The sequence below is a fragment of the Stegostoma tigrinum genome, chromosome 29 (genome assembly GCF_030684315.1).
Source record: "Stegostoma tigrinum isolate sSteTig4 chromosome 29, sSteTig4.hap1, whole genome shotgun sequence".
In the NCBI taxonomy this organism is placed as follows: Eukaryota; Metazoa; Chordata; class Chondrichthyes; order Orectolobiformes; family Stegostomatidae; genus Stegostoma; species Stegostoma tigrinum.
The window spans coordinates 1271278-1297413 of record NC_081382.1 but is presented as its reverse complement, the minus strand read 5'-3'; the positions used below and the strand labels follow the sequence as shown (position 1 = coordinate 1297413).

Genomic DNA, 26136 nt, shown 5'->3' with positions numbered 1-26136 from the left:
AGGAGGGGATGCATTGGAGGTGGGAGAAGGTGTCAGTAGAGGGAGGATTAGGTTCACGGTTAAAGAAGTAGGTGCAGAGGCAGAGGCGGCGGAAAAACTGCTCGATGTCCAAATCTGACTGGTGTTCGTTGAAGCGTGGGTGGATGGGGACAAAGGTGAGTCCTTTGCTGAGGACTGACCGTTCATCCTCAGTAAGGGGGAGGTCTGAGGGGATGGTGAAGACTTAGCAGGGCTGGGTGCTGCTGTCTCCTCTGGAGCTGCTGGCTGTGGAAGCAGTGGATGGAGTGACATTGACGTCGATGTCGACATCGACTGTGGGAGGAGTTGTGTCAGCCCAAAATGAGGTTTGGAAACCCAAGAAGGATCATGAAATCAAGTCTTGAAATCGCCAGCACTAAGGTAGCAATGGTCACTGCTGTAAAACTGACCTGATCTGGTATGTGTCAGAGAACATGGAACCCTTGGAGTGTTAATGCAATACTGTTTGTATTGTACTTGCTTTATAACTTAGAGTGCAAACATTGAGGGCCATTAGCTTGTTTGTGGTTTGGGATAATCAAGGATTAGTTTGATGTAGAAAACCAGAAGTTGAAAGTTTTTGAGTGACTCATAAGACCTGACTGGGTTCGCAAGTACAATGTAGGAAGTCTTACCAAGGCAGTATCTATGGTGACAGCTTCTGCGGCAGTCCCTTGGAATCGAGTTTGACTTGCTTCTGTTGTACATGGTATGGTAATGGTTCTGAAGGGGTTAGTGTTCATATTACGTTGTTTCCATTTATTCTCGTGATGTGACACAATAGAGACAGGAAGCTTGACTTCAGCTTTCTGAGGGAGCAGATGTATACATGCTCACTTCCTAAAGCCCTATAATTAATGCCTGACCAAATGTAGTTGTATTCATTGCTATTAGTGCAATAACCTCTCTTGTTATCTAAGGGCAGTGTCTCTTCTGTGCAATAGTCACTAGATAGACTGAGAATAAGGAGGATTTGTGGCAGTGAAGTACCTCAAACAAGATATTTATATATATATTTAAAATAAATGATACGGACAAGAATATCAGAGGCATGACTAATAAATTTGTGTAGACATCAAACAGGAGGAAGACTTGCACAATTCATGGTGGGGCCTTAGGTAGTGCTGTAAGCAGAGGGACTCAGGGATTCAGGTGCATAATTCTTGGAGTTTGTATCACAGGTAGACAGGGTGTTTAAAAAGGCATTTAGCGCATGTGTCTTCATTGCTCAGCCCTTTGAGCATAGAAGTTGGAAAATCATGTTGAGGCTGTACAGGATATTGTTTAGACCTCTTCTGGAGTGCTGTGTCCCATTCAGGTTGCCCAGCAATAGGAAGGATATTATTAAGCTAAAGACGGTTCTGAAGAGATTTATTTGGATGTTGGCCGGTATGGAAGCTTTGAGTTATAAAGCAGAGCTGGATAGGCTGGGACATATTTCACTGGTGTGTAAGAGGTTGAGAAGTGACCGTGCATAGGTTTTTGAAATCATGAAAGGTATAGATAGAGTTTAATGGTAGGCATCTTTTCCGTAGGATGAGGGATTTCAAGATTAGGGGGCATATTTTCAAGGTGAGAGGAGAGAGATTTTAAAAAGACAAGGGCAATTTTTTTGTGCCGAGTGGTTTGCACATGGAATGAACTTCCAGACGAAGCGTTGGATGTGGGTGCTGTTGCAGTGTTTAAAAAAATGTTCAGATAAGTACATGAATAGAAAAATGTTGGAAGAATATGAGCCAGGAATAGGCAGGTTTGACTAGTTTAGAACATAGAACATAGAAAAGGACAGCACAGTACAGGCCCTTCAGCCCATGATGTCGTGCCATGAAATAATCCTAATCCAAAACTAAAATAACCTAACCTACATTCCCCTCAATTTACTGCTGTCCATGTGCATGTCCAGCAGTCGCTTAAATGTCACTAATGACTCCGCTTCCATGACTAACACTGGTAAACTATTCCATGCGCTCACAACTCTCTGGGTGAAGAATCTCCCTCTGATGTCTCCTCTATACCTTCCTCCTAACACCTTAAAACTATGACCCCTCATGGCAGTCAATCCTGCCTTGGGGAAAAGCCTCTGGCTATCGACTCTATCCATGCCTCTCATTATCTTGTACACCCCGATCAGGTCACCTCTCTTCCTCCTTCTCTCCAGAGAGAAAAGTCCAAGCTCAGTCAACCTCTCCTTGTAAGACAAGCCCTCCAGTCCAGGCAGCATCCTCGTAAACCTCCTTTGCACCCTCTCCAATGCCTCCACATCTTTGCTATAATAGGGCGACCAGAACTGGACACAATATTCCAAGTGTGGTCTCACCAGTGTTTTGTAGAGCTGCAGCATAACTTCGCAGCTCTTAAACTCAATCCCCCTGTTAATGAAAGCCAAAACACCATATGCTTTCTTAACAACCTTATCCACTTGGGTGGCAACTAACCAATTCTGAATCCAGACAGCCAAATCACCCTGTATCCCATATCTCCTGACTTTGTGAATGAGTCTGCTGTGGGGAACCTTATCAAATGCCTTGCTGAAGTCCATGTACACCGCATCCACTGCTCAACCCTCGTCAACCTGTCTCGGGACCTCCTCAAAGAACTCAATAAGATTTGTGAGGCATGACCTGCCCCTCATGTTGTGAGGGGCATGCTGGCTCCCTTTAATCACGCTATGCTTTTCCAAATAGTCATAAATCCTATCCCTCAGAATTCTTTCCAAAACCTTGCTGACCACAGACGTAAGACTGACTGGTCTGTAATTTCCAGGGATTTCCCAATTCCCGTTCTTGAAAAGAGGAACAACATTTGCCTCCCTCCAATCTTCCGGTACGACTCCTGTGGAGAGTGAGGAAACAAAGATCTTTGCCAGCGGCTTAGCAATCTCCTTTCTCGCTTCCCAGAGCAACCTAGGATAAATCTGGTCTAGCCCTGGGGACTTATCAATCTTAATGTTGGCTAAAATTTCCAGCACATCAACTTCCTCAATCTTGATCTGTTCAAGCCTGCTTTCCTGCTCTTCAAAGTTCTCATTCACAACAAGGTCCCTTTACTTAGTGAAAACCAAAGCAATAAACTCATTTAAGGCTCCCCCTATCTGCTCAGATTCCACGCACAAGTTCCTTGCGCTATCCCTGATCGATCCTACCTTCTCCCTGATCATTCTCTTATTCCTCACTTGTGAGGAAAATGCCTTCGGGTTCTCCCTAATCCTTCCTGCCAAGCCTTTTTCGTGTCCCCTCCTGGCCCTCCTCAGTCCACTTTTGTGCTCTTTCCGAGCAAGCCTGTAATCCTCTAAAGCTGTGCTAGACCCTTGCCTCCTCCACCTTACGTATGCTGCCTTTTTCTTTTTGACGAGAAGGACCTCTGTTCCCGTGATCCAAGGCTCCTTAATCTTACGCCTTCTTACCTGTCTCAGAGGAACAAATTTATGCATCACTCACATCAACCTCTCCTTAAACAGTCTCCACATGTCTGTTGTGCCCTTTCTGTGGAACAATTGCTCCCAATCTGTACTTCCCAACTCCTGCCTGATCGCGTCATAGTTTCCTTTTCCCCAGTTAAATATCTTCCCTGGTAACTGCTCCTTTCCCTTTCCATGGCTATGGTAAATGTGAGGCTGTTGTGGTCACTGTTGCCAAAGTGTTCTCCCACCGCGACATCTGACACCTGTCCTGGCTCATTGCTGAGCACCAAACCCAAAATGGCCTCCCCCCTCGTTGGCTTGTCCACATACTGACTAAGGAAACCCTCCTGAACACACCTGACAAAAACGGCTCCCTCCAAACCATCTGCACTAAGGAGGTTCCAATCAATATTGGGAAAGTTGAAGTCACCCATAACAACAACCCTTCTACGTTTGCACTTCTCAACAATCTGCCGGCCTATGAGTTCTTCGATCTTCCTACTGCTTTTTGGGGGTCTGTAGAAAACCCCCAATGAAGTGACTGCTCCCTTGCTGTTCCTAACTTCCACCCATACTGACTCAGTCGACAAACCTTCCTCGGCAACCTCAGTAGACGAGTCCTCATCAAAAGTTCTTTCAGCCACCGTTATACTGTCCTTGACTAACAAAGCCACACCTCCCCCTCTTTTACCATCTTCCCTGACCTTAATGAAAGACCTAAACCTTGGAACCTGCAACATCCATTCCTGACCCTGCTCTATCCATGTCTCCGAAATGGCCACAACATCGAAGCCCCAAGTACCTATCCAAGCTGCAAGCTCACCTACCTTATTCTGGATAATCCTTGTGTTAAAGTAGACACACTCAACCCAGCTTGCTGTCTGCCAGCACACTCCTGTGACAGTGAGGTCCTGGTCATATCCTCCCTACTCTCATCCTCCTGTGTAGTAGGACTACACCTCAGTTTCCCATCCCCCTTCTAAGCTAGTTTAAATCCACCCGAATAGCACTAGCAAATTTCCCACCCAGGATATTAGTGCCCCTCTGGTTCAAGTGGAGACCGTCCTGTTTGTAGAGGTCCCGCCTTTCCCAGAATGAGCCCCAATTGTCCATGTACCTGAAACCCTCCCTCTTGCACCATCCCTGCAACCATGTGTTCAGCTGAAATCTCGCCCTGTTCTTTGCCTCGCTATCACGTGGCATGGGTAACAAACCAGGGATAATCACTCTGTTTGTTCTAGCTCTCAGCTTCCACCCTAGCTCCCTGAAATCCTGCCTGACATCCCTATCCCTCTTTCTACCTATGTTGTTGTTGCCTATGTGGACCACGACTTGGGGCTGGTCACCTTCTCCCTTCAGGACCCCAAAGACACGATCCGAGACATCACGGACCCTGGCATCTGGGAGGCAACACACCAACTGTGAGTCTCTTTCGTTCCTGGCAAACCTTCTATCAGTCCCTCTAACTATTGAGTCCCCAATGACAATCAGTCCCTTCCTATCCCCCCTTCCCTTCTGTGCAGGAAGGACAGACTCTGTGCCAGAGACATGCACCCTAATGCATGCCCCTGGTAAGTCGTACACCCCAACAGTATCCAAAATGATATACCTGTTTTTCAGGGGAACGACCACAGGGCATCCCTGCACTGACTGCTTTTTCCCCCTTCTGACAGTTACCCAGCTTTCTTCACGCTTAGGAGTAACTACTTCCCTGTAACTCTTGTCTATCACTGACTCTGCCTCCCGAATGATCCGAGTTTCATCCAGCTCCCGCTCCAGTTCCCTAACGCGGTCTTGGAGGAGCAAGAGTTGGGTGCATTTCCTGCAGACGTATTTGGATGGGACACTAATGGCGTCCCTCACCTCATACATCATGCAGGAGGAACATTCCTGTACCTGCACTGCCATCCCTGCTAATCCCCTAAACAGAAAGTAAAAAAAAAGAGAAGCTTACCTGATTTGTCCTGGTGTATAAGGTTAGAGGAGGTGGATGGGTAGGGTCTCAGGTTTACCTAACGATCACTTGTGTAGCTAAGGGATGTTTAAAAAAAAGTTACTCCCTGCCCCGAGGTGCTGCTGCTGCACAAAGAAATGGAAGGCTCCATCGCTCGAGGTAAGCTTTTTAAAGATTTAAAATCTCTGACTCACCGGCTTCCCGACAGGCCCCTGGTCCAAGCTCCCGCTCGCGCTGCTGCTGCACAAAGAAAATGGTTTAGTTTGGGATTGGACCAAAGGGTCAGTTTCCATGTTGAATGACTCCATGACTCTAGGCCTGTATAGGGAATAACATAGACTGGTAGAAAATTAGTTTTGAGATCAGGAGTGGTTGGTTAGAAACCTGCGGATTATTAGAAAACTGAGAAAATCTAAGCTTTCAGTTTTGTGAACATTCATGTCAGAAGGCTTTACAGTTCGTTGAACAGAATCAGGAGGAATGAATTGAGTTGAGCATAAATGAAGATTTGTAATAGAGGGGCATTTTCTCTGGATGTGAAACTGTAAAGCGCTGGTGGTATTGGGGAATAGGTAGAAAATTTAAATAGCTCTAAAGATCGTTCAAGCTGTTTTCATCCAGCCCCACACTTTGTTATCTTGGATTCTCCAGCATCTGCAGTTCCAATTATCTCTGATTGAAGCTATGTTGTATCTTTAACTTGATGTGTTTTGTGTTTCTTTGCAAGTAAAAAAAAATCTGTTTTATGGTGAAAGAAAATCTGTATCCTTTTGTGCTTATGTTGCAGAAAATGACCACCATATGAAAAAAACTATCAAGATATATTTCATTCTAAGATCTTTTGAGGAAAGGTTGAGGGACTTGAGGCTGTTTTCGTTAGAGAGGAGAAGTTTAAGAAGGACCTAATAGAGACATACAAGATGATCAGAGGATTAGATAGCATGGACAGTGTGAGCCTTTTTCCTTAGATGGAGGTGGTTAGCACAAGAGGACATAGCTTTAAATTGAGGGGTGATAGACATAGGACAGATGTCAGAGGTAGGTTCTTTCCTCAGAGAGTAGTAAGGGCATGGAATGCCCTACCTGCAACAGCCGTAGACTTGCCAGGTTTAAGGGCATTTAAATGGTCATTGGATAAACATTTGGATAATAATGGAATAGTTTAGGTTAGATGGGCTTCAATTTGGCTTCACAGGTCAGTGCAACATCGCGGGCCGAAGGGCCTGAACTGCGCTGTAGTGTTCTATGTTCTATGTTCTGACTTGTCCACTAGTGACATCAACTCGGAACCAAACACGTGGTTCAGGCTAATGTAAAATGATACTAACACGTGAGAATGCTTTGAGGTAAAGTATTTTCGCTCATAGTCAGAGATGTGGTTTACTATGGTAATTTGACTGGAGGATTTCAGTTATAAGGAGAGGCTAGATAGGCTAGGACTTCTTTCCTTGGAGCGTTGGAATCTGAGGGATGACCTTATGGAGACTTACAAAATTATTAAGCGCAAAGATATGGTGAACAGCCAGGATCTTTTTCCAAGGGTAGAGGAGTCCAAAAGTAGAGAGCGTAGGTTTAAGGTGAGAGAGGAAAGATTTAAAAGGGATCTGAGGAATAACTTTTCCGCACAGAATGGTGTGTGTATGGAATGAGCTGCCAGAGGATGTGGTAGGAGCAGTTGCAGTTAGAATATTTAAAAGACATTTTGGACAGGTGCATGAATAGGAATGGAATTTGTACCAAATCCAGACAAATGAGACTAGTTCAGTTTGGGAAATCTGGTTGGCATGGACAAGTTGGACTGAAGGGTAGATTGACTACCTAGCTAATCCAACTTTTACCATGAACTATTCATACACATATCAGACAATTTGCGTACAGGATGTTTCTGTTCAGGCACAGAGGATTGCGGGAATAGTAAGGATGGTGAGACCTGGGTTCTCATGGTATGATGCACAAGAATGAAAATCAAAGACAAAAAAGCATCAGTCAACAAGAGACCTGTGTTCTGTCAACTAGTGTCATAAACCGGTGACCTAATATAGATAGACTGAAAGCCACTGCTTTCATCAAGTAGTTTCTTTTTTACTTTGATGATAAGCTTAGTAAGTTCTGTAAAATTTGTGAAAATATATTTGTACTTGGAATGGCTCTTGTAATTAATCAGGACATGGAAACTTTTAGGCTTTCTCAAACTCAATCTATAGTTAGAATTGATTTGGATAAGATGGACTCCAAATTCTTGCAATGTATTGATTTAAATGTGAACATAAGGTGACACACTCACCAGTGAATTTAACAAAGTGCCACACAACAGACTTGTTAATAAGTTTAATAAAAACTGAAAGAACTGCAGATGCTATAAATCAGAAACAAATACACTTCTGAAGTAGGGTCACCAGACACGAAACACATATTCTGATTTCTCTCCACAGATGCTACCAGACCTGCTAAGTTTTTCCAGCTAATTTTGTTTTTGTTTATGAATAAGCTTAGAGCTAATGCGAGAAAAGAGACAGCAGCAACATGGATATGAAATTGGGCTGAGTGAAAACAAACAGATTAGTGGTGAATGGCTGTTTTTGGAGTGGAGGAAGGTTTACAGTGAAGTTCCTTGGGACCCTTGCTCTTCCTGACATATGTTAATCATCTAGACCTTGGTATACAGAGGTCTCAATGATGGAGTTGGTGCCAGACAACCTCACTTTTGGTGGCAAAGAACAATTTATGGAGATATTGTTCCTTGTCTGAAATCCCATCCAAACAAATGTGCACCTGAGCCTCATTCTTTAAGTAGGCCTTCTCCATGTAATTTCTAACTTGGACACCTCACCATTGCTAACCTGAGTTTCTGAAGTATGATGACAGTGTGGGGCTCAGGTCTGTCTCTTTTTAGATTGTCCCTAAGAAAAATTGAATGCACCATCTTCAGCATAGGAGACAGTAATAGCATTCCAAAAATATTTTTGGGGCAAAAGAAGAGAGAAAATAATTACAATAGCTATTATGAGAGAAAAAATGCAAGGGTAATTAATGGGGTGAAAGATCAATATGCCCACTTGACCTGGTGGAATAGATCATAGGATATCAAAGGAAGCAGCTGCAGATATATGGGATGCTGTGGGAATAATCTTTGGTAGGAATCCTTAGATTGGGAAAAGTCCCAGAGAATTGGAAACTGCCAATGTAACATCTTTATTTAGAAAGGGAAAGAGATTTTTAAAAAATGGTAATTATTAATATGGATATAGGTTTGGCTGACTAAAAGAAGGCGGAGACTTGGGATAGAGGAGGCATTTTCAGGATGGTAGCTAATAGTGGACTGCCTCAGAAATCATTGCTTGGGGCTGCAATTTCTTAGAAAATATATGAGTGAACTTCAATGAGGAAAGTGATTGTACTATCACCACATTTGTGGGTGACACAGGAGTAGATGGAAAGGCAAGTGGTGATGGTGCCACAGAGTCTGCTGAGGGATATAGATTGGTGAAACAATTGAGCGAAAAATTGGCATACCAGACTCAAAACATTAACTCAGTTTTTCCCAGAGGTAACCAGACCAGTTGAGTTTCTCCAGCACAGTCTGTTTGTTGTCCTCATGTGGCATCCTGCTCATTCTAGGTATTATGCTAGTGAACTGCCTCCGATGTATTTACATTCTTCCTTAAATAAGGCGTTTAAACCTGTACACATACTCAAGATGTCATTTCACCATCAATATTACTGAAGCATTGCATCCTTATATTTATGTTCAATTCTTGTAATAAATGATAGCGTTGCAACTGCAGGAAATGCTACACTTGCCCCCACACCTCCTCCCTCACCCCTATCCCAGGCCCCGAGATGACTTTCCATATTAAGCAGAGGTTCACCTGCACATCTGCCAATGTCGTATACTGTATCCATTGTACCCGGTGTGGCTTCCTCTACATTGGGAAAACCAAGTGGAGGCTTGGGGACCACTTTGCAGAACACCTCCGCTCGGTTTGCAATAAACAACTGCACCTCCCAGTCGCGAACCATTTCAACTCCCCCTCCCATTCTTTAGATGACATGTCCATCATGGGCCTCCTGCAGTGCCACAACGATGCCACCTGAAGGTTGCAGGAACAGCAACTCATATTCCGCTTGGGAACCCTGCAGCCCAATGGTATCAATGTGGACTTCACCAGCTTCAAAATCTCCCCTTCCCCCACCGCATCCCAAAACCAGCCCAGTTCGTCCCCTCCCTCCACTGCACCACACAACCAGCCCAGCTCTTCCCCTCCACCCACTGCATCCCAAAACCAGTCCAACCTGTCTCTGCCTCTCTAACCTGTTCTTCCTCTCGCCCATCCCTTCCTCCCACCCCAAGGCGCACCTCCATCTCCTACCTACTAACCTCATCCCACCTCCTTGACCTGTCCGTCTTCCCTGGACTGACCTATCCCCTCCCTACCTCCCCACCTGTACTCTCCTCTCCACCTATCTTCTTTTCTCTCCATCTTCGGTCCGCCTCCCCCTCTCTCCCTATTTATTCCAGAACCCTCACCCCATCCCTCTCTCTGATGAAGGGTCTAGGTCCGAAACGTCAGCTTTTGTGCTCCTGAGATGCTGCTGGGCCTGCTGTGTTCATCCAACTTCACACTTTATTATCATAGCGTTGCTGTCGTTGGTTTGCTCGCCGAGCCGGTTCTTGAGTTTGCAGATGTTCCATTACTTTTCCGGGTAACACCATCAGTGCAGCCTCCAATGAAGCTTGTATTTGTATTTTGATGGTGTATTTCTCAGATTGCTATTTAAACTCCCCAGATAAGGGAAATGTTTCGTGTTTGGGCGGATTTCTCCATAGATCTTAATAGAAGGATTGATTGGAACTTGACCTGGGATGTTTTGGTAAAGAGCTTGATTCTTCTTGAGGTTGAGGCTGAGACTAATTCTTTGGTATGCTTCTACAGAGGCATTAAGCGAACCTTGAAGGCTGTTTTCTGAGAGAGCAGAGATGACGTTGTCATCCACATACTGAAGTTGCACAGTGGAGGCCAATGTTGTTTCCTTAGATTTCAGCCAGTTGAGGTTGAAAGGTTTTCCATCCATGCTGTAGACAGTATCAACACCACTGGAAAGCATGTTCTTGACAAGATGGTTGTGAAGAGGATAGAGAAAGGAGTGTGGGTGCTAACACATGAGATAACACGGGGTGAAGCTGGATGAACACAGCAGGCCAAGCAGCATCAGAGGAGCAGGAAAGCTTGATGTTTTGGGTTGGGACCCTTCCCTGCTTGACCACAAAGGATTCTGTCATATCAATGAGGACCATTATTGACATCTTGTTGTGGAAGAGACAGAATGTCAATGAATTTCACTGGACAGTTGGCCTTTAACACTGTCTTCCATAAGTCTTCAAACCCCGGGGTCCATTAGAGTTGATTACATCATTTCCAGTTCATCTTTGCAGTGGCCTGTATATAGAATTAGACCCTATGTGTTTATTGATGGCCTTCATGGTGGAAAACCAGGCCTCTAGGAATTCCCATGCTTGCCTCTGTTTGGCTTGTCATGGGATCCTAACGTTGTCCCACTCGAACTGGTGGTCCTCCTTGTCCGTGTGTATGAAGACAAGTGAGTATTGGTTGTGTCTTTTTGTTGCTAGTTGGTATTCACGTATCCTTCTGGCCAGTTTTCTTCTTGTCTGTACAATGTAATGTTTGTCGCAGTCCTTGCATAGAATCTTGTATATTGCATTGGTCCTGTCCATAATGAGTGAAGGGTCTTTGGTTCTTGTTAGCAGTTGGTGTAGGATTGTTGTGGGTTTGTATGCCACTCTGATGCCCAGTGGCAGGAATGGGAGCTATTTGTTATTTTCTTCTCTGGTGAATTTGATGCCAGTGAAAATGTTGTTTATAAGTTGGTGTGTTTCTTCTAGTTTAGTTTGTTTGATGATGATGGAAATGTCATCCACATGTTGGATCTGTGGAATGGCCGTGCTTTTGAGTCTGTGCAACACTGCTTTTGCTACTAGCCCAAAGATGGGTGACCCCATAAGTGACGCATTGATTTGTTTTTAGATCTGGCCATTAATAGTAAAGTGGGTCATGAGGCATAGGTCCAGTAATTTCAGCATGTTCTCTGTAGAGGTGGTGTTATTCGGGTCTGGTTCCTTCAGTAATGTGGCTCGTGTTTCTCTTGCTAGTGGTATGTTGATCAATGTGAATGGGACGGTAACATCAAAGGATACCATGGTCTCGTTCTCATCTATTCTTATGTCTTTGAGGGTTTTGAAGAACTCCTGGGATGAATGGGTTGCGTTGTTGACAAGATGCTTTAGTCCTTGTTGCAATTCCTTGGCTAACCTGTGTGTTGGTGTGCCTGGGAGCGAGACAATGGGTCTGAGGGGCATGTCCAGTTTGTGTACTTGTGGGAGGCTGTAGAATCAAGGGGTGTTTGTCCGTTTAGGTTTTATTTTAAGGTAGTCTGCTTTGTTGAGTTGTCTGGTCTGTTTGAGTCTCTTCAGATGATTTTGTTTCCCAGATGCTGAGTTGGGTCTGTTTCCACTCACATAGGCCCAAGCAATGCCTGCCTCTTTGCAGGATACGTGAACAGTCCCTCTTCCACTGTTACACTGGCACTATCTCCCACCTCTTTCTCCACTAAATTGATGACTGTACCAGCACTGCCTCGTGCTCCCATGAGGAGCTTGAACAGTTCTTCAACTTAACTAAGACCTTTTACCCCAACCTCAAATTCACGTGGACAATCTCTGAAATGTCTCTCTCCTTCCTGAACCTCTCTGTCTCCATCTCTGGTGACCGCCTTGAAACTGACATCTGTTTCAAGCCCACCAACTCCTACAACGACCTGGCCTACACCTCCTTTCACTCAGCTTCCTGCAAGAATGCGATCTCCTATTCCCAATTCCTCCACCTCCGCCGCATCTGCTCCCAAGATAGGGCAGTCCACTCCTGCACATTTTAGATGTCCTCCTATTTCAAGGACCGCACCACCCCAGGTCTGGTGATTGAAAATGCCCTCAACTGCATCTCTTGTGTTTCCTGCACCTCTGCCCTCACATCCTCTCCCCACAATACAAACAAAAATAGAATCCTTCTTGTCCTCACATGGGTCACCCCACCAACCTCTGCATCCAAATTGTCATTCTCTGCTATTTCCGTCACCTATAATACGACCCCATAACCAAAGATATATTTCTCTCCTCACCCCATCTGCCTTTTATAGGGACCACTCTTTCCGTGATTTCCTCATTTGCTCCACACTCCTCACTAACCCCACTAACCCTGTCACCTTTTGCTGCAACTGCAGGAAGTGCTACACCTGCCCCTACACTTGCCCCTCACCTTTATTCAAGACACAAAACAAACCTTCCACGTTAGACAGAGGCCCCCTGCACATTTGTCAGTGTGGTCTAATGCATCCGCTGCTCCCGATGTGGCCTCCTCTACATCCGTGAGACTAAGTAGAGGTTTGGGGACCGCTTTGTAGAACATCTGCGCTCTGTTCGTGGAAAACGACAACACTTTCCAGTCGTGAACCACTCCATGGATGACATGTCCATCCTGGGCCTCCTCCACTGTCAGTATGACGCCTCCTGCAAACTGCAAACTTATACCATGAGCAACCCTCCCTCTCATCCTCGCCTCCTTGACCTGACACAACCTGCCCATCATCTCACTCGCCTATCTGCTCCACCTACCTCACTGACCAATCCCTAGCACTACCTACCTGCACTCACCTATCATCCACCTACCTTCCCCAGCTCCACCCCTCCTCTCTTTATTTACTTCTGAGCTCCCTTCACCCTCCCATTTCTGAAGAATTTCCCAACCCAAAATGTCAACTTTCCTACTCTTCTGATGCTGCCTGGCCTCCTTTAACACCAACTTCTAAACAACATTTTCACCGGCATCAAATTCACCAGAGAAGAAGAAAAGAACGAACAGCTCCCATTCCTGGACATGATAGTAGAACACAAGGCCAATGGGGAATTTCTGACTAAAGTGCACAGAACAGTAACCACCCCAACACCCACAAACGAGTTGCGTGAAAACACTGTTCAAACAAGCTATAATACACTGCAGCAACCCAGAACTACACCAAAATGAAGAAGAATACCTCCACCAAGTATTACAGACAACGGACACCCAAACAATTGGGTCTGATGATGCCTGTCACACAAACAACAACAGGAAAATACAGTACGCCCCGACACTTGTCACATTACCATACATCAAGAATGTATCTGAATTGACCACAAGACTCCTATGGCCATTGGGCATCAGAGTGACACACAACCTACTTCAACTCTATGTCAACTGCTAACAAGAACCAAACATCCTTACCCACTATGGACAGAACCAAGGTAATATACAAGATTCCTTTCAAGGACTGTGACAAAATTACATTTTACAGCCAGGAAAGAAACTGCGATAGGGTTAGAGAACTAGTAACAAAAAAACATGACCAATACTCACTCATCTCCATACATACAGACAAGGAGGACCACCAGTTCAATTGGGACAACATTGGGATCCTAGGACAAGCCAGACAGAGACAAGCACGGAAATTCCCAGGGGCTTGGTTCTCCAACAAGAAGGCGATTAACAAACACATAGAATTAGACCCAATATACACACCACTGCAAAGATAAACCGGAAATGACGTAATCAACTCCAATGGACCCCAGAGTTTAAATAGCAAGCAGAAAAATACAACAATGCTTCATCGGAGGCTGCACTGATGATGTTACCCTGAAGGGTAACGAAATGTTTGTCAACTAATGAACCAGCTCGGCAAGTGAACCAACCAGGGCATCCACAACCTGAGCTACAAATCTACTCGAGAAATGGTAGCAACCCATCAGCCACATTAATTACATGCTATACCTGCATGTTAACCTTTTGTGACACATACATTAGAACACCTAAATCCCTCTGCACTGCGGAATTCTGCAGTTATACAATTGTGAACACACTAAAAGCCACTTTAGCCCATCATGTTTTCAATGGTCAAAACAAACCAACAAACGATTCTAATTCCACTATCCAGCACTTGACCTATAGCCTTATATAGTCTGGCATCATAAGTGCACATCTAAATGCCACTAAAATGTTAAGGAGGTTTCTGCCTCTGCCATCCTTATGGGCAGTGAATTCTAGATTCCCCACAAATGATTTTCCTTGCATCTCCTTGAAACCTTTTTGCCCTTACTTTAAACTTATGCCCCAGTCATTGATCCTTCCAGCAAGGGGAAGAGTTTCTTCCTGTCTCATTGTTGGAAATCACTCACAAATGATTTTGATTATTTGTCAAGGAAATTCTGTGTGATTGGTCATGAGGTCTGTGGGTCCTTGTGCGGCTGATGATCCCAATCCTAGAGCTGCATCTCCAACCACACATTTGGTAGGTGTTTCTGGGAAATGGAATTAATCCTTGCCCTTGTGATCGTTAGCATCCCCTTCTCTGGTTCTTTTTCTGCAGTTTCTGCTATTGATGGGTATTCTAAAAGAATTGCAATCCTTCATACAGGAGTTTCCTCCAATTCGGTCCCTACTGAACAAGAATCTCCCATTTATTGACATCTCTGTTACATTTCTTGAAGGAAACCTTTGGAAAGTCTTTGAAAGACTTCCTTGGTGCTGTTCGCATTTGAAAGCTTACCTGACCTGGGCAAAGAATATTTGCTTTAGCAGTTGGAACTCAGCTGTCCTAAGAATGTGCCCAGCCCAGTGGAGTTGCTTTGGAAGATCATGACCTTGAGCTGGTGCTATTAGTTGCCACTGGTTGGTGCTGTTAGAAGGGTGCTGATGCTAGTATGTCTGTCCTCTTAGCCGATGCAAAGAATTTATCTTAAAAAGCATTGGTGCTTCTCAAAGGTCTTGAAGCCGTGTCAACTTGTAGTCCAAGTTTTGGAGCCAGACAGAAGTTGGAAAGAATAAGAGCTCAAAACACAAGGACCTTGGCATGAGCATTGGTCATTGAAGACTCTTATTTGAAGACAGTACTCGCACATTGGATGTGAGGTTGAATCTCTGCATGGACGCTTTAGTTAGAGTTAGCTTCCCAGATAAGGGAAATGTTTCATGTTTGGGAGGATTTCTCCATAGATTTTAATAGAAGGAATGACCGGAACTTGACCTGGGATGTTTTGGTAAAGAGTTTGACTTTTCTTGAGGTTGAGGCTGAGACTAATTCTTTGGTATGCTTCTACAGAGGCGTTAAGCAAGCCTTGAAGGCTGTTTTCTGAGAGAGCAGAGATGACGTTGTCATCCACATACTGAAGTTGCACAGTGAGGCCAATGTTGTTTCCTTAGATTTCAGCCAGTTGAGGTTGAAAGGTTTTCCATCCATGCCGTAGACAGTATCAACCCACTGGAAAGTATGTTCTTGACAAGATGGTTGTGAAGAGGATAGAGAAAGGAGTGTGGGTGCTAACACATGAGATAACACGGGGTGAAGCTGGATGAACACAGCAGGCCAAGCAGCATCAGAGGAGCAGGAAAGCTTGACGTTTCGGGTTGGGACCCTTCCCTGCTTGAACATAAAGGATTCTGTCATATCAATGAGGACCATTATTGACATCTTGTTGTGGAAGAGACAGAGAATGTCAATGAATTTCACTGGACAGTTGGCCTTTAACAGTGTCTTCCATAAGGCTTTTGAGTAGATTTGTAGCTTGGGTGTGGACGTTGTGGTTGTTTGGCTCACCGAGCTGTCTCGTCGTTCCATGGACATTTCATTACCCTGCTGGGTAACAATATCAACCCAGCCTCCGATGAAGCATTGTTGTGTTTTCCCACCTGTTATTAATTCTGGTGTCAGTTGAGGTGGGTTACCCCACTTCCGGTTTTCCTTTGCAGTGGGGCATATGAAGGGACAAGCTCTATGTGTTTGTTGATGGCTTTCTTAGTGGAGACACCAGAATTAATAACAGGTGGGAAAACACAACAATGCTTCATCGGAAGCTGCACTGATGTTACCCAGTAGGGTAATGAAACATCTGTGGAACAACAAACCAGCTCAGTGAGCCAACCAACCACAACATGGTCTGCCATAACACTTCCTGATTGACTGAGTCTACAGCCTTGATCAAATCAAAGAAATGTGTGTACCTTGGTTGGTGTTGTTCCTTGCATTTCTCTTTGAGTACCTGAACAGTGAAAATCATCTCCAAAGTTCAACGGTTTGGCCAGAAGCTGCACTGTTTTTCAGGAATGATTTCCTCAGAGACTAGAAGAGAGAGCTGAGCGATGATCTGGGCAGTAATCTTCCTGGTGATGGACAGTAGAAAGAATTTTTAGTAGTTCCCACCATCTTTTTTTGTCTCCTTTCTTGAAGATACTGGCAATGGCATCATCCCTGAGATTGATAGGGATTTCTTCTTTTTGCAAGATTTTAAGGTGCAGTTGATGGAGATGGCAGGTAAGCTTTATCTCCTCCAAGTTTGAAAATCTTCAGTGAAGCCTGGACTACTCCTGTGGTTTTCCATGCTTCCTGTGTGTAATGGAGTCTTAAATTTCTGCCACACTAAATGGGAGTCCAAGATCATCTTTGATTTGGAGTTGGGTTTACGAGTTCTCTGAAGTGTTCCCTTCATCAGACGCTGATGTTTAGTCCATCTCTCAAAAGGATTGCACTGAAGAGACCCTGGGTGTCATGCTTATCAGCAAGGTGTTGCAGCTCCTTGGCTTTCTTAGCCTATCATTGGTTCTTGATTTGTCTTATTCTTTGTGACTCCAACTTTGCTGTTTGATGAATTATCCTCTTTCCTTCCCTGGTGTTGTTCTCATGCCAGACATGGAGAGGTTTCCTCCTCTTGCCAGTGAGGTTTTAGATGATGTGGTCATTCTTGTCAAACTAACCTTGGTGTTTCCTGGTCTTGTGGCCAATGGTTTCTTCATGACATGAGAGGATACTGTCTTCAGCCATTTTCAGATTCCCTCCACTCCATTAAAATGAACTGCTTGGAGATTTTGGTGAAGCCGTTGTTGGAAGTTTGCTAGTCTACTCGGCTCTTGATGCAGTTTAGTAATGAGTTTTTATTTTTCTAAACTGCTTCATTGTCTTTAGCTGCTTTTGGTGGCATTTGATGGGAATTGAGGAGCAGATGAGCTGAAGGTTTGTCCAGCAGTTGACTGCAATGGCCATTGCTTTGATAATGAGGTTATCCTTTTTGTCTCTGGATGGAGTGATAACCTTTCTGTGGATCGCCACCTTGCTGTGATGGGGATGTTGGGGCAATTCCATCGAAGTGCTCAACTCCTGGTAGGGCCACCTATGCCGGTAAGATCAGAGGGAAGGAACAGACAAAGCACAGTTCAAAACAAGTCCTCAACAGCAATCCAAACACAAGACTCTCATGTGATAACAATGGTTGTAATGGCAGGTGAAGGCTGTAGCAGTAGGGAGATCCCCAGTTTGAGGTTTATTTTCCACTGGAATTGGATCTACGTTCTGTCAAGTCTGTGTCTGCTGATGTGCAAAAGCATTTCCATGTTCAAAGATGTCCCACACAAGACGCCTACTTGGAGGAATTGAACCCCTAAAAACACACAACACAAGCACCTCGGGGATTGGCCAGAGGTGATGGGGACGTAAAACCAAAGAACTGCGGATGTTGGAAATCAGAAACAAAATCAGGAATTGCTGGAAAAAGTCAGCATGTCTGGCAGCATCAGTGTAGAGAAAACAGAGTTAATGTTTCAGGTCTAGTGACCTTTCTTCAGAACTGCTTGTATCTAGGAAAAGGTTGATATATATACTTGAGAAGGGGGAGGGCAAAGGAGTACATGATGGGTGGAGATGCAGACAAAGAAATCGGTAACGGTCAGCCTTGGAGAATGAATAGTTGCTGGTAACTGGTAGTGGCTGACAATGATGTGCTTGTAGTAGCAGCCCATGTGCTGACGAGGCCTGGTGTGTGGGATTTGGGGTAAGGATGTGGGAGAAGGTGCTCAGGCCCTAAATCTATTGAACTTAACATTAAGTCCAGAAGGTTGCAGGGTTCCCAAGCAGAAAATGAGGTTCTGATCTTCCAGCAAATAGAGTTGCAACTCCAATAGGTTTCTTGTGCCCACCACCAACTGGTCACCACTTTTTCCATCAAAAAGAGAAGTCCAAGACTACTTTGAGGCATTCTCGATTAAAGCACTGGCATGTGATCAACTACAGCATCATTTGATCAATCTATTTATTTTGTATGTGCCCCTCATAATTGAGATTAGTAAAATTATGTCCCTTCTCAATCTCCTCTACTTTAAGGAAAGCAATCACAGTCTGTTGAATCTCTCTTCATAATGGAAACTCTCCAGGCCAGGCAACATCCTGGTGAATCTCCACTGCACCTATTCTTCCTATAATGTGGATTCCAGAATTGTACAGAATCTCCAGTTGTGACCTAATCGTTGTTTTATACAGCTGCAGCACCATCTCCCTGTTCTTAAACTCTATGTCTCAGCTAATAATGACAAATATTCATATGGTTTCTTAACTACTTTATCCACCTGTCCCGATACCTTAAGGGACTGGTGGACATGCACACCAAGGTCTTTTTGATCCTAAGTACTTCCCAGGGTCTTACTGTTCTCTTGCCTTGTTTGTTTTGCCTAAGTGCATCATGTCACACTTATCTGGGTTGAATTCCATTTGGCACTCACCAGCCTGTCTAAACAGCACAACAATATCTTCTTGTAGTCTGAGCATATTCTCTTCAGTATTTACCTCCTAACCAAATGTTGCATAATTTGTGAACTTACTGATCAACCCTTCATTCAAAGAACCAAAGAACTGTGGATGCTGGAAATCAGAAACAACAGAAATTACTGGGGGCAGGGTGGTGGGGAAACTCAGCAGGCCTGGCAGCATCTGTGGAGAGAAAGCAGAGTTAATGTTTCAAGTCCAATGACTAGTTCCAAAGAAGGGTCACTGAACCCAAAATATTAACTCTGTTTTCTCTCCACAGATGCTGCCAAACCTGCTGAAATTTTCCAGCAATTTCAGTTTTGTTCCTCTTCAATTGAAGGTTTAATTATTTGTATAAACCACAGACAGTAAGGGCCCCACCACTGGTTCCTGTGGGAACCCCCCGCCCTTGGACACAGACCTCCAGTTGGAAAAATACTCCTTAATCATCAACTTACGCTTCTGTCACTCAGCCAATTGTGGATCCAATTTGTCAAATTTCTTTGGATCACATGGGCTGTTACCTTTGCCACAGTCTCTCATGCAGGACCTTTTCAAAAGTTGTGCTGAAGACTACATCATAAAGAATCCCCTCATCCACACAACTGGTCACCTCTTTGAAAAATTCAGCTGAGTTGGTCAGACATAGCCTCCCCTTAACAAAGTCATACTGACTATTCTAGATTAATCCTCGCTTCTCCAAATGCAGATTAACTCTGTCCCTCAGAACTGCTTCCTATAGTTTTGCCATAACTGAGGTTGGACTGGGTGGCCTGGAGTTTGCTGGTTTATCCCTTGTTCCCTTCTTGAAATATGGTACCAGAATGTCCTCCAGTCTTCCCTCACCTCTACTGTGGCTAGTGAGGAATTGAAAATAATTACTTGCACACCTGTTGTTTCCACCCTTACCTCACACAGCAATCTGGGATACATTTTATCTGGTAATGGAGATTTGTCTACTTTTAAGCCTCTCAGACATCTCAGAACGTCCTCTCTCTCTTTATGCTAACTTATTTAATTGCATCTGAGACCTTCTCCCTGATTTCTAGACCTTTATTGCCTCTCTTGTTACTGAACACCGAGCCAAAGTCTTCATTTAGAACTCTACCTGCACCCTTTGGGTCCACGTACAAATTACTGCTGTGGCCCTGATCTTCCTATCATTATCCTTTAACCCCTGAATATAGTTGTAAAATAACTTAGGTTTTTCTGTTATTTCTCTGCGTTCATAAAAGAACATTGCAAGAGCTTTTTTAAGGCATTTAAAAGGTAAGAGAGACAAGTGATCACTGGACTGCTGAAAAATAAGGCTGGAGAAGCAGTACTAGGGAATAAAAAGTGGTAGATGAACTGAACAGGTAGTTTGCATCAGTTTTCATTGTGGAAGATACCAGAACTTCAAGAGTTGGGGGCATCAATAACAAGAAGGTGGTGGGAAAGCTGATAGACCTGAGATGAAATAAATCACCTGGACCAAATGGACTATACCCCAGAGTTCTGAAGGAGATAGCGGAAAAGATTGTGGGGCCATTGGTAGTGATCTTTCAGGAATCACTGCAGTCAGGGAGGGTCCCAGAGACTGGAAAATGGCTTAAACCCCTGTTTACGAAGCGGGGGAGGCAGAAGACAGGAGACTATAGGCCTATTAGCCTGACCTTGGTCGTTGGTAAGATTTCAGTTTGTGGAGTACTTGGTAGTGCATGGTAAAAGACTTTTCCCCAGGGCAGGATTGACTGCCACGAGGGGTCATAGTTTTAAGGTGTTAGGAGGAAGGTATAGAGGAGACGTCAGAGGGAGATTCTTCACCCAGAGAGTTGTGAGCGCATGGAATAGTTTACCAGTGGTAGTCATGGAAGCAGAGTCATTAGTGACATTTAAGCGACTGCTGGACATGCACATGGACAGCAATGAATTGAGGGGAATGTAGGTTAGGTTATTTTATTTTTGGATTAGGATTATTCCACAGCACAACATAGTGGGCTGAAGAGCTTGTACTGTGCTGTACTTTTCTATGTTCTATGTTCTAAAATAGGGCCCTGCCAGCGGAGCTTCATCACAAGACTGACAAATCTGTTAGAATTATTTGAAGAGGTAACAAGCAAATTAGACATAGGAAAGCCAGCCAACGTGATCTATTTGCATTTCTAGAAGGCTTTTGACAAGGTGCCATGCAGGAGACTGCTACACAAGAGTCCATGGTGTTAGGGGCAAGGTACTGGCATGGCAGAAGGCAGAGAGTGGGGATAAACGGGTCTTTTTCAGGATGACAGGTGGTGACTAGTGGAGTTCCACATGGGCCAGTGTTGGTGCCATGACTGATCATCAATGATCTGGACAATGGAACTGAGGGCCTTTTTACAAAATTTGCAGATGACGTAAAGATAAGTGGAGGATCAGGTCATAGGAGGCTGCAATTAGACTTGGCTGGCTGGGAGAGTAGGCAAGGAGATGGCACATAAAATACAATGTAGGAAAGTGTGAGGTTATGCACTTTGGTAGGAAATAGACTTTTTTCTAAACAGGCAAAGGCTTTGGTAGGCTGAAGCACAAAGAAACATGGGTGCCCTTGTTGAGGATCCTCTTAAGTTTAACATGCAGGTTCAGTCAGCAGTTAGGAAGACAAATGCAATTTTAGCATTCCTTTCAAGACAGCTAGAATACAACAGCAGAGATAAAGTCTGTACAAGGATCTGGTCAGGCCACATTTGAAATACTGAGAGCAGTTTTGGCTCTGTATCTAAGGAAGGATGTGCTAGTCTTGGAGGGGGTCCAGAAGAGGTTTACAAGAATGATCCCAGGGCTGGTAGGTTTGTAATATGAGGGGCAGTTGAGGACTCTGGGTTTATATCTGATAAAGTTTGGAAGAATGAGAGGGCAATCTGATTGGAACTTTGAAAATACTGAGAGGCCTGGGTGTAACGGATGTGGAGAAAATGTTTCCACTGGTAGGAGAGGTTAGAACCTATTTCCACACTGTAAGTAATCTAATCTCATCTAATCTAACCCAAGGATGCATCCTCAAAGTGAAGAGATGACATATTAGAACTGAGATGAGGAGGAATTTCTTCAGTAGAGGGTGGTTAATCGGGGGAGTTTGTTGCCACAGAAGACTGTGGAGGCCAAGTTGTTGAGCACATTTAAGATAGAGATCTGTTCTTGATTAGTAAGATGCTCAAGTTATGAGGAGAAGGCAGAAGAATGGGGTTGAAAAATGAATTAATAATGATAAATGTCAGAGCCGATTCGATGGGCTGAATGGTCTAATTCTTCTCCTATATCATATTATGATTTGCATGATTGGTGATTGCTCTCACTCTGTGGTGTTTGAGAGATTGGAGATTTCTCTGTCTCACTCTGGGCTTTGTATGATTAGAAATTCTCTCTCTCTCTCTTTCGCCCTGTCTTTCTCTCTCGCCCTGTCTTTCTCTCTCACCCTGTCTTTCTCTCTCGCCCTGTCTTTCTCTCTCGCCCTGTCTTTCTCTTTCGCCCTGTCTTTCTCTTTCGCCCTGTCTTTCTCTTTCGCCCTGTCTTTCTCTTTCGCCCTGTCTTTCTCTCTCGCCCTGTCTTTCTCTCTCGCCCTGTCTTTCTCTCTCGCCCTGTCTTTCTCTCTCGCCCTGTCTTTCTCTTTCGCCCTGTCTTTCTCTTTCGCCCTGTCTTTCTCTTTCGCCCTGTCTTTCTTTCTCTCTCTCTCTCTCTAGTTGTGGTTTGTGTAATAGGGAATTTCAGCCTCAGGCAATGGAATGAGCTTGTGTTAATGACTATTTATTGGTTATAATAATGCAGAAATTTAATAATTAGTGGAAAAAATCATGCAGGAATATAATCACTTCCACCGGAATATTTAGGTTCACCGACTATATATGCATCATGGTGTCAGACTTACATCCTCAGCATGCCCCCTCCTGCTTCTCAGCTCTCCAGTGCACACACTGCCTGTTTTGATTGCAGGAAGGCAGTTAGCGAGTGTGAGTGTCTCACTTGTCCCTGTTCTTTGTTTCCTTACGGTCTGCTGGGAAGGGAAGTTTGAAGGAACGTGGCCCTTGCAAAGCAGCTCCCTAAAAACGTCTGTCTACCCTGTGAATGCCAGGCATTGAAAGCACCTTTTGTCTGTGGTGGTGCAGGGCATTGTGACATTTTGCATGTTTACGGGATAATTAATGTAGACAATTGCCTTTTCACAGGCTCCTGTTGCAGTGAAATGAAGTGTTAAGGAATCTGGATCGCTGTACACTGTCACAGCAAGTGGGATGGAGGACAGAGAGCAACAGTTACCTCGCTGAATAAATTAGCAGTCTCCTTTTGTCTACTTGCAGATTAAGGGCCTCCCTGTTTTTGTTCACTCTCCCTTTGTCTCCTCAGCTCCCAGAAGCAGCGAGGCGAGGATTTGCTTCCCTCACTGACCCACTGGAAGGGCTCTTGGTCATGTTGGAGAACTGCCATGACTGGAGGAACTGGAGAAAGGGAAAGCCACAGACTCTGGCACATTACATCATCGACCAGCTCTGCAATTGGATTAAAGATAATGGCAGAGTCCCCCAGGTTGGCAAATGCATAAACAATCCAGCAAATTGCATTGTGCCCTGCCCTGAACACTCGGTCATTGGGAGTTTTAATATCAGTGGGTTGAGGGAAGTGGTTATTATTGTAACTCACTATTAAATTATCTAAACGAAACACATCAGATTGGACTGAAAAATACTGAATTTGTGGGCCGTTATGTTTCCCTTAATGCATTTCTTCTGGTAGCCTCAAAGAAATTCACTATTTTTAAAGTAAATTTATCTTTTTGCTTGCCTTTGCCTGCTTGTCTTTGAACATCCGTTGAAGGAAGAATTCTGCTTTTGTACATAATGTCCTCTGGCTGTCTGGGTAAATAACTTCCCCGAGGGTAAACAAGTCAACTGAAAAGGGAAGACAACGTCCTGTACTGAAGTAACGTTAGTGATCTTCTGCTTAATACCCCCATGTCTTTGCCCCCACTCCCATCCATTTTTGTAAATCCTCCAGTCTTTTAAGACTCCAAGAGATGTCTTATTTCTGTGACTTTTGTCTCATCCGCAGCTTCCCTTCTCAGCCTGTGATGGACAGTCAAAAGAACAGAAGTTCTTGGCAATTAAACTGTGCCGCAAAGCATATCATTTCGTGACCATTTTAATAATTCGAATCAACGATAATAAATGATTGTGAGAAAGTGCTGTTCAATTTTTTGTTTATTTATTCAAGGACTATGGACATCTATTACATGGCTAGCATTTATTGCCCACCTTAATTGCACTTGAAAGTGTGGTGGCGAACTGTTGCCTTGAATTGCAGTACGTTGTGGATATTTTGATAAAACTGAATGTTTTAGAGGGTAGAGAAGTGCCAGTCGTATCACTGTAGGACTGGAATTGAATGTAGACCAGACTGAGTAACAGTGACAGATTTCCTTCCTTCACAATTATTAGTGAATCAGTGGGGTTTTTACTGTGAGTGGTATTTCTATGATTATTATTCTTGACATCAACTTTTTTTGTTGCCGATCTTGAAGCCAACCAAGCTGCAAGCAAGAGTGTTCTCTTTGCTCACTGAGGTTCCTGCGAACATGTTGGATCAGCTGGCCAGCCTGTATGAAGTGGACAAGGCTGACAGATCCTCTCAACTTGGTCTGATCAATGGTCTGTGCATCAAGGGCAAGTACAAAGAGGTGAGGTTTATCCTGGACTGTACCAATTGTAAGGGAAACTCAGCTGATTGTTAGGGCTTCTCAAGTCAGCATTGTCCTGTCTCCCGTAACTATGTGGCATGGTGGCTCAGTGGTTAGCACTGCTGCCTTTACAACACCAGGGTCCTGGATTAGATTCCAGCCTTGGCTGGCTGACTGTGTGGAGTTTGCATGTTCTCCACGTGTCTGTGTGGGTTTTCCCCAGGTGCTCCGTTTCCTTCCACAGTCTCAAAGATCTACAGGCTAGATGGATTGGCCATGCTAAATTATCCATAATGTCCAAGGATGTGTAGGCTAGGTGGATTAACCATGGAAAATGTATGGTCAGAAGGATAGGATAGGGTAGGGGCATGGGTCTGGATGGGATGCTCTTCAGAGGTTCGGTCCGGATCCGTAGAATCCCGACATGGAGAAGCAGGCATTTAGCCCATCGAGTCCATACTGATGCTCCGAAGAACATCCCATCCAGACCCTACTCTATCCTTGTAACCATGAATTTTAATAGTTCTATGAATATTAAGGAAAAATCATGCTATGCTGCAAGAAGTGATATTTTCCACGATGAGTTCTTATTTAACACTATGCCGATGTTCAGTAGTATCATTCCTCTTTCCTGGCTGGGCACATTTAGCCGGACAGCTCCCCATTTTATATAATGGCGTGTATGTGTTCGTCTTCAGTTGCATTCTGTTTTTCCCAAACAACATTGTGTGTTGCAGCTTACATTTTGCTGGGGTCACCAAGTGGTTTCTTCATGACTGATTGGAAAGATTGGCCCTTTCAGTCAGTGCCTGGACATGTTGTAATCTTCATCAGCTCTGCCAAGGCACTAAAAAGCCACATTTGAGTACATATTAGAAAACATCTTAACTTTTCTTTTACCTGCAGCATTGTATCCAATCAGAAGCTTTTCTACATTTCCCCTCCGGCATGCATCTGCTCAGCTGGTTGAACATTTTAGTTTCAGTAGCATTGGCACTTTATCATCTCCTTTTCAGTGCAAATTATGGAGGTATCCTGGCTGCTTGTGGATCGTTCAAAAGCTCAAAACCGAGGGGAGAGCCAGCATACTGAGTGTTGCTGCATCTGTGATATTTTCTAAGCACTATCTGAGTAAGCCAAGCTGTGCCAGGGAGAATAAGGAGATGATTGACAGGGGAGCTAGTGTGTCACGGTCATCTGCTGCACTTCAGGGTCTGAAAGGGTGTCTGGTTGCAAATGAATGAGACTCTCCATCTCTTTCTATACTTTCCTGTGAGAAGAAAAGAGTCTGTTGTCACTGTCAGCTCTCGGAAAGGGAAAAGAGGCTATTGTCACATGAGCAGGGCAACCTGGCAGGCAGGGCATGGTTCACTGCCCCATGATATCGCTGAGTCTGCCGAGAATCCA

General features: G+C 44.3%; 1 protein-coding gene across 3 annotated transcripts in view; it reads left to right on the top strand.

The window, feature by feature from the left end:
* Positions 1-26136, top strand: part of exd3 (exonuclease 3'-5' domain containing 3) — a 644822-nt gene that overhangs the window by 306030 nt on the left and 312656 nt on the right. For all 3 annotated transcript variants that reach the window (XM_059638357.1, XM_059638356.1, XM_048558801.2), the window contains 2 exons: positions 23403-23582; positions 24574-24729. In XM_059638357.1, the coding sequence (XP_059494340.1) occupies positions 23403-23582; positions 24574-24729 (336 nt within the window). The remainder of the gene's footprint in view (positions 1-23402; positions 23583-24573; positions 24730-26136) is intronic.